Genomic DNA, 14,666 nt, shown 5'->3' with positions numbered 1-14,666 from the left:
CCCCTTACTTTATTCAATAAGTTAAGTGCTTGGAAGAATGTATATGAAACATTTTTTTTTTTTTATGCAAGTAAATATAAAATATTTTATGTGAGGGCCGGTTCACATTCCTGCGAGTGCGCCGATTGCATGTAATTTGGAGCGCACTGCTCCTTCATTACATGCGAACGGTGGTGCGGATGCGAATTCAGCCATACACTTTGTATGGCTGAATTCGCACTGTATCCGCACCAAAGACGCACAGGACCCTTTTTTCCAGCCGCATCAGGATCGTATCGCACAGTGGTTCACACTTGTGCGATCCGATCCTGTGAGAACTGTCAGATCGCACTGCGATATGCGATCAAACTGGGGGTGTCGTTAACATTTCATTGACACCCCCTGCGTATCGCATATGGCAGTGTGAACTGCCTGGGGTGTGTTTGCGATGCGGGAACAGGCTGCGAATTCGCAGCCTTCCCGCATCGAACAAGTGTGAACCGGGACTGAATATTTTAATTTTTACCACTTTCAGGCAGTAAGTTGGGCAGTTTAGTCACTCCTGCGAAGTCATTTTACTGCTATGCTGTAAGTTGTCTGTAACTTGATCTCCTACTTACCAGAACTCGCACATAGCTAAGCAAGGTCCCCTCCTATATCATATGTGCTATACAGGCAAAATCTCCCCCATATGAATATGGCAGCTGCATAGCAGTATCTAATATAAAGTGAGTAGATACTGCTGGGCTGCGCATACGCTTAGTAAACACGCAGTGTTTTTTTAAAAACGTAAAAAAAAAATTTAAACTTTAAAACAAAAATAAAACAGTTTTAAAAACGTTTTAATTTCCTCCTTTTAAGGGGGGAAACCTTTCAGAATTTCAAAGTTTGAAAATGGATTGACAAAGGATTGTTGCATGCATTTTGAATGGCCAATCTCACCCTTGATTATTAGCTGGCTTCAGCGATTCAGAAAATGCATGCAGTAGATCCAACTTTACTGATCATTCCTAGTCATTGACTCGCTAATAGTGAAGCAAGAATTGTTAGCAATTACTGCAATATTCTATCATGGCAAGTTCCCTTTAACAGAAAAGTCGTTTTGTAAAGAAAAAGAAAATTAATATTATTTACAAAATTATTTCCTTTTAATCTTATGCTGGTACATGCCATTGGACCTGATTTTTTGCCTACTGGGAAATGTTCAATTTAATTTGATGCCATGGGGAATCTGTAGGCACAGCTTTGTCTTGTTGTATAGTACAGGGGTCTCCAAACTGGATGTTTTTTTTTTTTCTGATGGGGCAGAATTCCTTTCACGGACACCAATTATGGGGCAAAATTCCTTTCACTGACACCCATGATGGGACATAATTCCTTTCACTGACACCAATGATTGGACACTATTCCTTTCACGGACACCAATGATGGGGCACTATTCCTTTCACGGACACCAATGATGGGGCACTATTCCTTTCACTGACACCAATGATGGGGCACTATTCCTTTCACTGACACCAATGATGGGGCACTATTCCTTTCACGGACACCAATGATAGGGCACTATTCCTTTCACGGACACCAATGATGGGGCACTATTCCTTTCACTGACACCAATGATGGGGCACTATTCCTTTCACGGACACCAATGATAGGGCACTATTCCTCCCACTGACACCAATGATGGGGCACTATTCTTTTCACGGACACCAATGATGGGGCACTATTCTTTTCACGGACACCAATGATGGGGCACTATTCCTTTCACGGACACCAATAATGGGGCACTATTCCTTTCACGGACACCAATAATGGGGCACTATTCCTTTCACGGACACCAATAATGGGGCACTATTCCTTTCACGGACACCAATAATGGGGCACTATTCCTTTCACGGACACCAATAATGGGGCACTATTCCTTTAACTGACACCAATGATGGGGCACTATTCCTTTCACTGACACCAATGATGGGGCATAATTCCTTTCACTGACACCAATAATGGGGCATAATTCCTTCCACGGACAACAAAAATGGGGCACTATTCCCCCACTCACACCAACTATTTCTCCCCCTAATACCTAAGATCAGGCATTGTTTACTCCCAGTGGGCACAGTCTGTCCACCCTAAAGTCTGAAGTACAGTAAACTGGCCCTTTCTTTAGAAGGTTTGGAGACCCTTGCTATAGTACATTCCATGCATTTCTTTTCTGCCACTCCAAAATCTGAACAACCAGTCCTGTGCCAGCATAAACAAAGGTAACTGGTAACAAACTTTTGCTTACAAAGTTATTTGCCAGCTTTACTTTTTTGCCTTTGCCAGAAGGGTAAAGCTTTGGTTTTAAAGTTGAACCGCAGAAAGCTATAGATATTACTTTTTAAATATATATCTGTATTTTTTTTAAATATGAGCTATGTTCATAGCTGAATTTGACATCGTATCAGTCACTTGCAGTCCCTTTACAGCTGAGCTCAGACATGAGAGGGAGAAGCAGTATAAGGAACCAATCGGTTGTGCTCATGTGCTGAAAGGAAAAATGCTGATAATAGCAGAGATGAGCTTCTTTAGTGTTCTGCTGCTCCTTTCACAGTCCACTCACAGGCTACGGGAGGGACAAAACATGGAAGGGTTGTTAAGGCTGCGTTCACACCTGAGAAGAGCAACTTTCAGGCGTTTTTATTTCAGAGTTTTTTTTAGCATTTTTAGAAGTGTGTTACAAGCATTCTCAGGAGTTTATGTCTAGTCAATAGAAGCACTAGGTGGAGGAGAAGTAGGGGAGATTAGGGGTAGAGAGCTGCTGTTTGAGCAGAAAACACGCAACAAAACACATGTCGGACATTTTCATGCGTTTCCATTGAAGTCTGTGGGGCCCAATCTGCCTCTAATCTGCCTAAAAGAAGCTTATGTACTTTTTTTGAGCTACAGGCGTTTTGCTTCAGGCGACAGAATGCTCAGATGTGAACTGGAACCATTGAAATGAATAGGATTTGGCTTGTTGAGCGTCTTAGACCTACAAGCTTCCAGCAGAAAATCACTCCGGTGTGAACGGGGCCTTAGGTCTCTTGCTCAGCTAGACAGGGCTAGAGGCAGAACGGTGTTCATCTCACGATTTGACAGCTAGAAATACATATCTTTTGGCAGAGAAAAGGCTCCATTTATACCCATTTAATGTGCATGTTTATGCAATTGCCTGGACTTCAGCTTCAAAGTGGAACTAAAGGCAAAACTTTTTTTTTTTTTTTTTTTATTTGGATAGAGTGGGGGTTATAACCCCTGTCAGGTTTAGTTTCTGCCATTTATGTTCTACTGGGGAGATTTCCCTTCTCATTCTGTTTTCTAGCCAAAACAGGAAGTGAGAGGGAATCCTGTGAAGGGGATTCTTGGTTGTCACCTATTGGAAGATATCCCCTCTACTCCTCTTCCGGGGACCACTCCAAATGTAAAATTTTCTTTTGCTTTCACTTTTGGTGAGAATTATTGTACATGGGAGGGTGAGTCTCCTTAATAGGGACAGAGACAGCAATACCAACCCAACAAGTGTTCTAATCCATCTCCATTCTATCCAAAACTTAAAAAAAAAGTTATACTTTCGTTGTATACATTTCCCTCCCCCATCAACAGTCTTGACAGGGGAGTCCCTCCATCTAAGCCATTGTGTTCTCCTGGCGGGGGAAGCCTTCCCCACTGGGAGAACACAGTAATTATTGCTAGTGGCTACACCATCCGCTATCGATAATCACATGTAAAATCCTGCTGGCTGGTGGAATTAGGTTAATTGATCAACTTGGTTAAATTCAGCCTGCCCATACATGGTTTAAATCTCCACCGGCTTCTGCTGAATTGGCTGCGATTCGAGCAGTCTATAGCCGACCGAAGCTGCTACAGTATAGACTTTCCTGTGTTGGTAAATAGCGACTCAAAGAAATGCCCCAAACATATCCCAAGCAAACTAGCATACTGCAGGCGTTGGGGTCACCTGATGTCTTGCAGCTGTAGATTGTAAAGGCATTTATAGTGCTTAGCACAAGGAGGTTTACTTTTTTGTAAAATAAGCCTGATGACCAATCTAATTTAAACAGATTTGTAGAAGAATTCTAGCTTAAGGCAATGTATTTTATATTCCTGTGACCACTTCTAGACTGCCCCCTCCAAAGCAAGAGGGGTGCCATCATTCAGAAATTATTTTTCTAAACTTTAGAAAGAGATTTTTTTTTTACAAAATGTGGTGTGAAATTTGGATTTCATGCAGTTGGCTCATGTTTAGTTTTCTTTCGTTCGATGGACACAGCAATCCATAGATCATAACTACTGGGTTATATTGCCTCCTCCAGGTGTAGGACTAGGCAGGACAAAAAACACCTGGCTATGTCCATGGGTCGTTCTCAGCTTGGTATAGAACTCCTCCAGGTCAGTAGGGTGAGTCCTTGGGGGCCCCTGTTATCTCTCTCTGCCGACATGGCGTGTGAGCAAAGGCCCAGGATGAAGCATCCCCCACCTTCCCCTGCTCAGTCTGTCTTATCTGATTCTGAGCCTGATGCCGCCATGGATGCGGCCCGTCCAGGGAGGCTTAATATCACACTGGGGGTGTGATATTAAGCCTCCCTGGACGGGCCGCATCCATGGCGGCATCAGGCTCAGAATCAGATAAGACAGACTGAGCAGGGGAAGGTGGGGGACGCTTCATCCTGGGCCTTTGCTCACACGCCATGTCGGCAGAGAGAGATAACAGGGGCCCCCAAGGCCCCCTCTGATAGTGAGGATGATTCCTCCATGGTCGCAGCAGCGAATGAAAAAGCGCTGGTAGACGCACTTATCACTGCACTGCGTGAGACTTTAAAAATGGAGGATGCGGCTGATGTAGCCACAGACGTGGCTGTGTCGTTTGGTACACATAAGTCACCTCGTACTCCAAAGGGGTTTCCTTATGTGCCTTTTTTTGACAGGTTTTCCTGTAAGGAATGGGAACAACTAAAATTACCCTTTGTGGTCCACAAACGTTTTTCTGTACGTTACCCTTTTTGAGGAGTCCCTTTTTAAAAAAGTGGACTAGTGCACCAGTGGTGGACCCTCTTGTTTTCAGGTTGAATAAAGCAACCATGATCCCAGAAGAGGAATCCCCATCCTTTAAGGACCCGGCTGACAGAAAAGTGGAGGCTGTGGCACGCAGCATATTTACTATGGCTGGTTCAGCATTTCGGCCAGCCTTTGCCTCAGCCCTGGTGTCTCAGACCCTAAAAGAATGGACCAAGCTTTTGGACCAGGGCCTGGAGAGTGAGCAGGTCTCCGCTGCTTACGTTGATTTAGCTGACCAGTTGGTCCATGGGCTGCAGTTTATTTGTGATTCAGCTTTGGATACAGCTCCTGTGCTGTCCAAACTTTCTGATTCAGCAGTGGTGATTAGGCTTCTGAGATGGAGAATAAGGGAAATAGGATCTTTTAAATCTTCCCCGGGAGGTTCCAAGCAACTTTGGTCTGGTAAGCCTAGAGCTAGCTTCTCCGGACCAGCAGACAAGACCCCTTCAGCATGATTGGGGTGGGGGGACATCATCGCTGGTTTCCGCCCCGTGGACTTCTTTTGTTAGAGTCAAGGAGAATTTTTCCTTTTGGGGGTTCCCTGAAATGGGGGGAACATTTGTTCTTTTCAGGTTTTTTAGGTGCTGGGTCTCCTTGTGCGTATTTAATTCCTGCAAAGGTTCAGCTAATGTCCAAACTACCCAAGATCCCCCCTATCCCTTTGCAGGGAATTGAATTACCTAGGTCTGACCAGGGTGGTCCTTCCTCTGGACATATTTCAGGAATCACAGGCCGTGATTCACCAGCTGTTGTCACACAGATAGTTCTCTCTCCCGATTTGCAAACAGGTCCTGAGTTCAGAGGTATCCACCTTCAAAAAAGCTCTGCTTGCACAGTCCTACATGCAGCTCCTTCAGCAGGTTCGATTCCACAGGAGGATACCGAAGTTTGTGGCGAGATCACCGGTTCCTCTGGCAGACGCCAGAGGCATCCAAGGGCACGGTAAGGCCAGTATCATCTTTGGCTCAGTCTTCTTCCACAGCTCCTGTGAGAAATCAAGAGCGAGGATCTTCCAATCATCCTGGTGGCTGTAAACGTCCCTTGGGGGGCTTCCTCTCAGAGGAGACCAGTTGTCGCAAGGGCTAATCTACCATCCTGCTTTACAGTCGCTGTAATGGCTTAGCTATTGAAAGCAAGGTACTGAGGGCTAGAGGTTTGTCTGGATCAGTGATCCCTACTATGGTGAAGGTGAGGAAGTCGTCTTCCAGCAAGATATACCATCGTACGTGGAAAGTGTACATTTATTTGGGTGAGTCGATTGCCGCTCATCCTCGATCTTTTTCTGTGGTTTGGATCTTAACCTTCCTTTAACGGGGCGTTGATCCGAAGTTGGCCTTGAGTACCATCAAGGGCCAGGTGTCTGCCTTGGCAATCTTCTTTCAGCGACCCCTAGCCACGCACTCTCTTTAGTTCATACCTTCATTCAAGGGGTCCGACATGTGGCTCCACCTGTACGGTCTCTTTTGCAGCCATGGGATTTAAATTTTGTGCTTTTGGTTCTCCAGAAAGCTCCATTTGAGACTATTCGGGAGATTCCCTTGTTTACGTTATCCCAGATTGTGACATTCTTGGTGGCTTTTACCTTCCCTCGGCCTGCAGGGCATCGGAGTTGGCAGCATTATCCTATCGCAGTCCCTATTTGGTGGTCCAAAGGGATAAAGTGGTTCTTCCTCCCTGTCCTTCATTCCTGCCCAAAGTTGTCTCTGACTTCCATTTGAATGAGGACGTTGTATTGCCTTGTGTCCCAAGCAGGCTCATCCCAAAGAATTTGCTTTGCATATCTTGGATGTAGTTCATGGGATTTGGTTGTATCTGGCAGCTACGGAGTCCTTTCGGAGGTCAGACTCGCTTTTTGTGGTTACGGACGGACCAAGAAAAGGGCTGGCTGCTTCTTTGGCTACCATCTCCAGATGGATCAGACAGACGGTGACTCAGGCCTATTTCATTAAAGGTCAGGTTCTACCTATACCTGTCACAGCGTATTCTACTCGGGCGCTGAGTGCTTCTTGGGGCTTCCGTCCTCAGGCATCAATATCGCAAGTTTACAAGGCGGCCACTTGGTCGTCGGTGCATGCCTTCACAAAATTATTTAAGGTAGATACTTTGGCATCTGCGGATGCTTCTTTTGCCTGTAAAGTTTTGCAGGCTGCTGTTTAAGAGGGGCTGTTCCCTCTGGAGGCTTGCTTCTCTTTAAACTTTTATTTTTCAGATGGGGCTCCTGTGACTCGGTTAAGGCTCCTGTGTCCTGGTTAAGGGCTCTTATGTTTAGCCTTGAGTTATTTTTACACACCCCTCATTTTCCTGTTGGCATTGCTTTTGGACGTCCCAGTAGTTATGATTTATGGAGCGCTGTGTCCGTCGATGAAAGAAAATGGGATTTTTGTACTTACCGTAAAATCCATTGACGGACACAGCACCCACCCCTCTGGAGTTCTGATACTTCTAATACTGCTTGCCACTAAACTGATTACATAGAGCAGAGAGAGGGGTTATATACCAAGCTGAGGATGCCCATGGGCATAGCCAGGTGTTTTTGTTCTGCCTAGTCCTACTCCTGGAGAAGGCAATATAACCCAGTCGTTATATTCATGGAGCGCCGTGTTCGTCGATTAACTCAGAGAAATGAATTTTACGGTAAGTACAAAAATCCCACTTTTTAAGGTTTACAACCGGATCCCTTTTGAATAAATATTTTCTTACTACTTGAAGGGTCTAGCTTTACCCCTGTCACCAGTAAGCCTTTTTTCCCTTTTATATGCTGGGAAAGTTCAAAGGAAAATCTAGTTGCTTCAGGCAACTTCTATTATGTACTGTAGCCATATACTGTACATTGTCAGGTCTCTGCAGTGAGAGCAAGGGTTAGGATAGGTTTTAATTTATGTGGTTAGTTTTGTTCTGATCTGAAAGCACCTGACTTAGTAAAGCAAATCTTTACTTCTAATTAGACAATTATTTATAGTTTATAATAGAGACTATTTAATGCAGAGGGTGCAAACATTGCTTTAGACATCTTTTAGAACACCCAGCAAGTGCTGCACCTCAGGGAGCTTGGTCATGTAAATTTGAATTGAGCTTGTGTGTGAATGTGATGGGTGACCTCCATGTTCAGCAGCGGAGCTCAGTATTTTGGTTAGGTCAGGCCAAAGGGGCAAATTCTTAGCCAAATTTTATATTTGCATAATATAACGCCCTTAGTTTTCAAAGCTCCCAGGACACCTAAAGTGGAACTTTAGTCAGAAAATTATGTCCTGATGGATCACTTCAGTCTGGCCCCTTTTGCAGGTACAGCTATATAAAACATTAAAAATCAGTGCCTGTACTGTTTAAAATCCAGTAATGCACTGTCTTGCCCTGCTATGCACATACTTAGTTGCTGTCTGTTCTTGTCACTGTGCCTAAAATCAGAGACACTAGAGGCTGATCTGTGTCAAGATTTACTGTTGCTGATTTACTGTTGCTCTCACTAAACACCACCATATCTTCATAGCGCAAAACAGGATATCATCCAGGCAGAAGGGGGCGCTACGAGGCAGAGCACTGCATTCATGTAGACCAGTAGTCCTCAACTCCGGTCCTTGGGGCCCACTAACAGGCCAGTTTTGCAAGATAACTAAATTACATCACAGGTGATCTTATTTGCTTGTTATTGGGCCCTGAGAACCGGAGTTGAGGACCTCTGATGTAGACAACGCACTAGGCATTTGTTTATCCCATTGGTTAGTAGCAAAGTGACTGGTTCTCTTAAAATGAGATTGGCTAGCTCTTTAGCTTAACTAGATAATCCCTACATTTAATAGTTAACTAGTGTAAAATCTCTCTAAGCCTTCCATGAAACTTGTCTCTGACAGGAGTATTCATACTGATGATGCTGAAGTGTGTGCCTTAAGATTATCACATCTTCGTAATTTCACTTACAACATGTTTGACAATGTCCATATTGACTGTACCTGTTTCAATGTGGGGGCATATTGACTGACCTATGTCTGCCTGCCCAGCAACTCCTATCCATCCCATCTATCTGTATCTTGCTTTAGTTGCAATAGTGGCTAAGATGACTTATGTTAAAGGTAACCTGTACTCCATTAAAAACTAAAGTCATTCCTAAGAGCAAACACCAGCTAGTGCCTTTTAACACCTTTATTAGCCAGAAAGGATTAGTCTGTGCCCCTCTCTGATTTAGTTGCTCTTTGATCCTGGGCCTGACTTTACCTGGATTTTTAGGTAACTAGATTACTTTAGTGACCTAAAATGGCATGTCCATTGCAAGTGTAATGGCATTTGGCAGGGCTTAGGCAGACCATACATGGTGCAAATTTGCATGATTCCCCCATCAACACAGAATGTTGACAAGGGGAATCCATCATGCCAAGCAATTGTCTGCTCAGAGCGGGTGAAGCCGTCCCCAGCGGGAGAAGACAGTGATTATTGCTAGTGGATATAGAACCCGCTAGCGATAATCGCAAGAGAATACAGAAGGCTGGTTGTACCCAAGTTGGTTGCTTGAGCAATCAACTTGGTACATTCAGCCTGCCCATCAACGGTTCGAATCTCGGCTGGTTCTTGCTGAACTGGCCAAGATTCAAACTGTGTATGGCCTGCCTTAGTCATGGAATCAGAGTAAATGAAATAAATCAGAAAGAGGCACAGAAGAGGTTTCCTTGGCTAATAAAGGCACAATGGCAGGCATCTGTGTCTACTCTTGGGCAGCTATTTCTTAGTTTTGGATAGGGTGGGAAGGCTTACAACTCCTGTCAGGTTTTATTGCTGTGTACATGCTGGAAAGTCACGCTGATGACCTTTGTCACCGAGACAAGTGGTGGAAAAAGCCAACATTTTACAGTTGTCACTAGAATATGAAGTGAGGGTAAATAAGGACAGATAGAGGGGAGATTATGGCGCAAGGACGACAAAACCTAGGGGTATCTATGAGCCCAACATTAGCAGTCCATAAAAACAATGTTAACGTCAATTTAGTCCATACAGGAGGCAGCACAGGCAGCTTGTTCTTTAGAGGTAAAAGCGAGACTCTATGCTGTGTTAACAATAAAAAGGAAATGCAAGTGACATCTAGTGTAGTGGTTTATTCACACTGAATTTATTTAAAATCAAGCAACTCACAGAAACTGTGCAGGGGTAGAGCTCATATGTCCTCCCCTACCAGCTGGCCAGTTCGTATGCTCTAGCTGTGATAAGAGAGGTCACTGTGGGTTCCTGTAGAGTGTTCCCAGCCGGGGACTACAGGCTTCCGGGTACAGTACAGGAGGTGGACATGCCATCACGGATGCTGCTACTTGGGCTTATCTATATGTTTGCAGAGCATGGGTTCTCCTTCCTCAGGGCATACGGCCTCCATGTCATGTGGAGTATTTAAGGGCACAGGCGGACTAAAACGCCCAGCCGGTCAGGGTAAATGGGGACACCTGTCCCAGTGACAACTCTCTGACAGGATTTCCATGTTCCTCCCACTTCCTGTTGCATCGGTGGGACAGGAAGTTAAGGGAACCACCTCAACTGAACAGGTTGTATTAAATATACTGGCAGGGGTTTAATTCCTTCCACACTTGATCAAAAATGAAATAAATAAGAACTGGGCTATAAATAAACCTTCAATTGGAAAACAGAGTACAGGTTAACTTTTATATCTAATGGTTTGATACGGGGATCCAGAACTTTAACAATTATCCTCCATATTCATTATTAGACCAGCTTGCTGTAAGTTGTTGGTCACTGGTGCTCAGCTGTGGACCTCAAGACCCCCTAACACTACCTGTAGTGTTTTTGTTTTGTTCCCCCCCCCCAGACATTGCAGATTTTCTTTACAAATTGGTGCATACATCGGGGTACAAACAAAGGCCTCACTCAGTAGCTTTATTTGCACTGCAACCATACACATTATGTGATGGCTGGCATAAGACGTAATTCATGCACAAATGCATAAGGTGTTTTCTTAGTGAAATTATTTTTTTTTGCACATGTGAAAAAAAATGTGTATGGAGCCATGTGCAGCTATGTAGTGTGGAGTTTAGTGGCACATGCAAATGTTTTTTTGCTCCATGTGGACTTGATTTACATATGATTAATGCTTTTTTCCTAAACCAGTTACTAGTCAAAGGATCAGGCCACCCAAACCTCATGTATACGTTTTTGTTAAAGCCAACAGAGTAAATTTTGTGTTTTTACATCTCTCATGGACAGGAATGTGAACATTTCTTTGCTTAGGTTCCCAAGCTGGCTGCAAATAATAATAATTAGGGGTCTGACTTTTATTTTTTATGTATTTTATATTATGGTGGGGATTTCTCCACTGGAGTGCCCAAAACATATAGGAAGCCACAGGTGGCTAATGGCACAGCGTGTATTTGTAACTGAAATATCCACCTTGGATGGACATTTACTACCCCTGTGTGATAAAAGGGAAGACAATACAGGGTTAGTGGGCCTTTAAGGATCCGCACTGAGCACCACTGCTGTGATAAATGTGATCTGTTTGTTTGTCTGTGTCCTTCTAACACCTTGTGTTGGCCCAACGTAGTCAAGCAGACCTACTTTATCCGCTGTAGTACAGGAGACCGACTTCAGGGCAAACTTATTAAGAAAGACAGACTGTAAAAGGCATAGCAACTAATCAGAATTTATTTTTCATTGATCAAAGTTCTATGTACATTGGTATTCTTTGGATAACATTATTGAATAAGCATGTTAAATTGGACCTGTGATGTGCACATGGTGTCTGAAGCCATGAGTTGACCTGCCCTCATAGTTACTTTATAATCCAAGCTGATTATTGGTTCAACCCATATCATGGTAGCATCCTGTCCAAAGATGGGTCCTTTTTAACAGAACTCTTTAAAGGATCAGTTCACCCTAAAATGATCATGCCCATTTGATTATGTTGTATGATCGAATCACACATTGGTTGCTTTATATCTCTAAGGAACTCCTAGTGGTGACATTTCTGAGCTCCAGGCTCTGCCCACATGAGGTTATGAGGGACTCCTTTTTTTTTTTTTTTTTGGATCCTGTTTAACTTTATGTAGAATACAACAGGAGACTCTATCCAGTAGAACAGAGCCCTGAACTCTGAAGAGGAATGTTGGTTCTATAGTCCTTCATATAAGAAACTAGTTGTGGACTGGGCCCTCCAGTGTCCACTAATGACAAAAAAAATCTAATTTGTGTGAACTGACCCTTTAAATGTGTCTACAGCTTTATCATAATTTACTCTGGACTAACTGCACAAACATCTAACCTTATTATTTTGGCTTCAGACATTTTAATTAATTTGCTAATTAGCTACTTGACTGTTGGAAAGGCTTGTAGGCTCTCCTCCTCAAAGAGAAAGCTAACCATTGCTGCCTAATTGACCTTGCTTCCCTGGGTGTCTTTGTGCTACTTGATTCACTGCTAACATTGTGACCCTGTGGTCCCAATTCCCCCGTTTCATCCTGTCTGTGATCATTCGTATCCCTGGGTGTTCTCTGTAGGCCCCTGACTGGGTGTCCTCTCTCCCTCTGGTCTTGTGTTTTTCTCTCTGTGTTTTTTTGAACTCTCTGTTTTGTCTCTTGGGTCCGGTTCTAGTTCCTGAAACTAAAGAAGTGGTGAGCCACCGGTACAAGACGCCCATGGTAAGTAGCCACAATGCAAGCTTGTGACTCATACAATGAATGCATAGGGTGGAGCACTGAATGTGTACACTTTAGTAGGCTTTATATTATATCTGTACATACAACTTGAGGTCTGGGTATCTGCTGCACTTCTGATTTCTCTTCAAATGGGCTCACAGCTTAATGTGACATGAGCCACACACTGCCAGTGGAACCATTAGATAAGGTGACAACACTGTTCCTTCTGTAACATAGTCTCCCTTGCTGCTGCTGTAGCTGCTTAGGGAAGCTATGTAAAAAACAAACCCTACTTAGCCTCTCCCACAACCTCCAACATTTATATGAAGGGTGCATTCGATTTTCAGCTTTTCAGTGTCATTACAATTAACACTTCCATTTATTTTAGGGCGACTTGTGTTGGAAATGTCTGCTAATAACATAGACTTTAAAGCCCACTCCAGGAAACCTAAAAATGTTCTCTTTTTCAGTGGGGCCACACCTGCGCTCCAAAGGTTAACCATAGGTTTGTCTAGAGAACAGCCATTTTTGTTTCCCATTCCTCCGCTCCCTTATTCTGTAGCAGGGGACTGTTTCTGAGCATGCTCATGCTATGGTCCCTGAATCAGTCTTGATGACTTCAGAGGACCTTAGACAGCAAGAACATACTGTAGGCGAGAATAGGTTGCAGTAATCGGCCTAGAAGTGCAGAGGAGCCTGCAGGAATGGAAGATTTGGTAAGCGTTTTACTAAGGCAGGCCATAGACTGTGTGAATTTGTTTCACATGATTCCCCTTCAACACACAGTGCTGACAGGGGATTCCCTCCTCCCGGCGGACAAGACATTGATTAATGCTAGTGGCTATAGCAGCCACTAGTGATAATCGCAAGTGAATCCGGCAGGCTGGTTGTACCAAAGTTGGTGGAACAATCAACATGGCACATTCAGCCTGCCCATACACTGTACGGATCTTGGCCGGTTCCTACTGAACCAGCCCAACCAGAACCAGCCCAAATTCAAACCATCTTTGGCCGACCTAAGTCCCCTAGGACAAAATGAGCAGTAGTTAACCCTTGGAGTGCTGGCACAGTCACTAATGTCTCGTACACACGCATCGATTATTGGCCGGGAATAATCGGCCAACGTCCGATCGGCTGATTTTCGGCTTGTTAGTATGTTGCTTTCGACAACCGACTCCGACTTTTCGGCCGAAAAAAATCTGGTGTGCAGGCTATAAAATTTTTGTTGGCCGTCAACACAACGGCCGATTTTCCATCAGTCAGTACAGATTTCGGCAGACAAAAATCTGATGAGCAAGACTGGGCATGCTCAGAGAAGAAAAAACACACGGAAAGTAAACCAGCACATGACATCACTTCTGAAGTTGATTTTTGTTGGCCGAGAAAATTTGTGTGCAGTCTAGGCACATTCCAAACAACAAAACACCACTCTGGACAAAAGTCGGACGATCGGTCGGCAGATAATCGTTGCATGTGTACGAGGCATTAGTCAATGACTTTGGAAGTATGCAGATCCGACATCACTGGCTTGCATATTCCTGGTTCACTTTGAGAAAATTTTGGCTGGGTTACCGACACTCGGTAGTCAGCCCTGGTCTAGTTTTTTCAGATTGGAACTGGGGAGTTAAATATACAGCATTCCCTTATTTTCATGAAAGTACACATGCAACTAAAGGACATTGGGCATTGTACATCACTGGCCCAAAAAGGGTGATATTGTAGGTATTTTTTAAGGGTTCATGTTGGTGGGCAGGGAAATTTTAGTCTCCAAATTCCAATAGATCATCGTTATTTTACAGTTTGTGTATTATCATTATTATGATTATTATTATGATTTTTACAAGTACTTTTACTTGTATAGCTCTAACACAGAGTTTATGTATTACAAGGTTGTCAGCTGCCAGTACAATGGTGTTCACCTAGTTTTTAATAAGCTGAAAATGACCGCATCGGACATTCATCATTTAGTATTTAGCCGTTTCCTTTCTG

General features: G+C 43.8%; 1 protein-coding gene across 28 annotated transcripts in view; it reads left to right on the top strand.

Moving 5' to 3' along the window:
• Nucleotides 1-14,666, top strand: part of MADD (MAP kinase activating death domain) — a 188,998-nt gene that overhangs the window by 168,943 nt on the left and 5,389 nt on the right. For all 28 annotated transcript variants that reach the window (XM_082270087.1, XM_082270080.1, XM_082270075.1 and 25 more), the window contains one exon: nucleotides 12,634-12,680. In XM_082270087.1, coding sequence (XP_082126213.1) covers nucleotides 12,634-12,680 — 47 coding nt within the window. The remainder of the gene's footprint in view (nucleotides 1-12,633; nucleotides 12,681-14,666) is intronic.

Source organism: Pelophylax lessonae (assembly GCF_965119305.1).
Source record: "Pelophylax lessonae genome assembly, chromosome: 10".
NCBI lineage: Eukaryota > Metazoa > Chordata > Amphibia > Anura > Ranidae > Pelophylax > Pelophylax lessonae.
The sequence above is the reverse complement of the archived record's forward strand: the minus strand, read 5'-3'. Positions and strand labels throughout refer to the sequence as shown.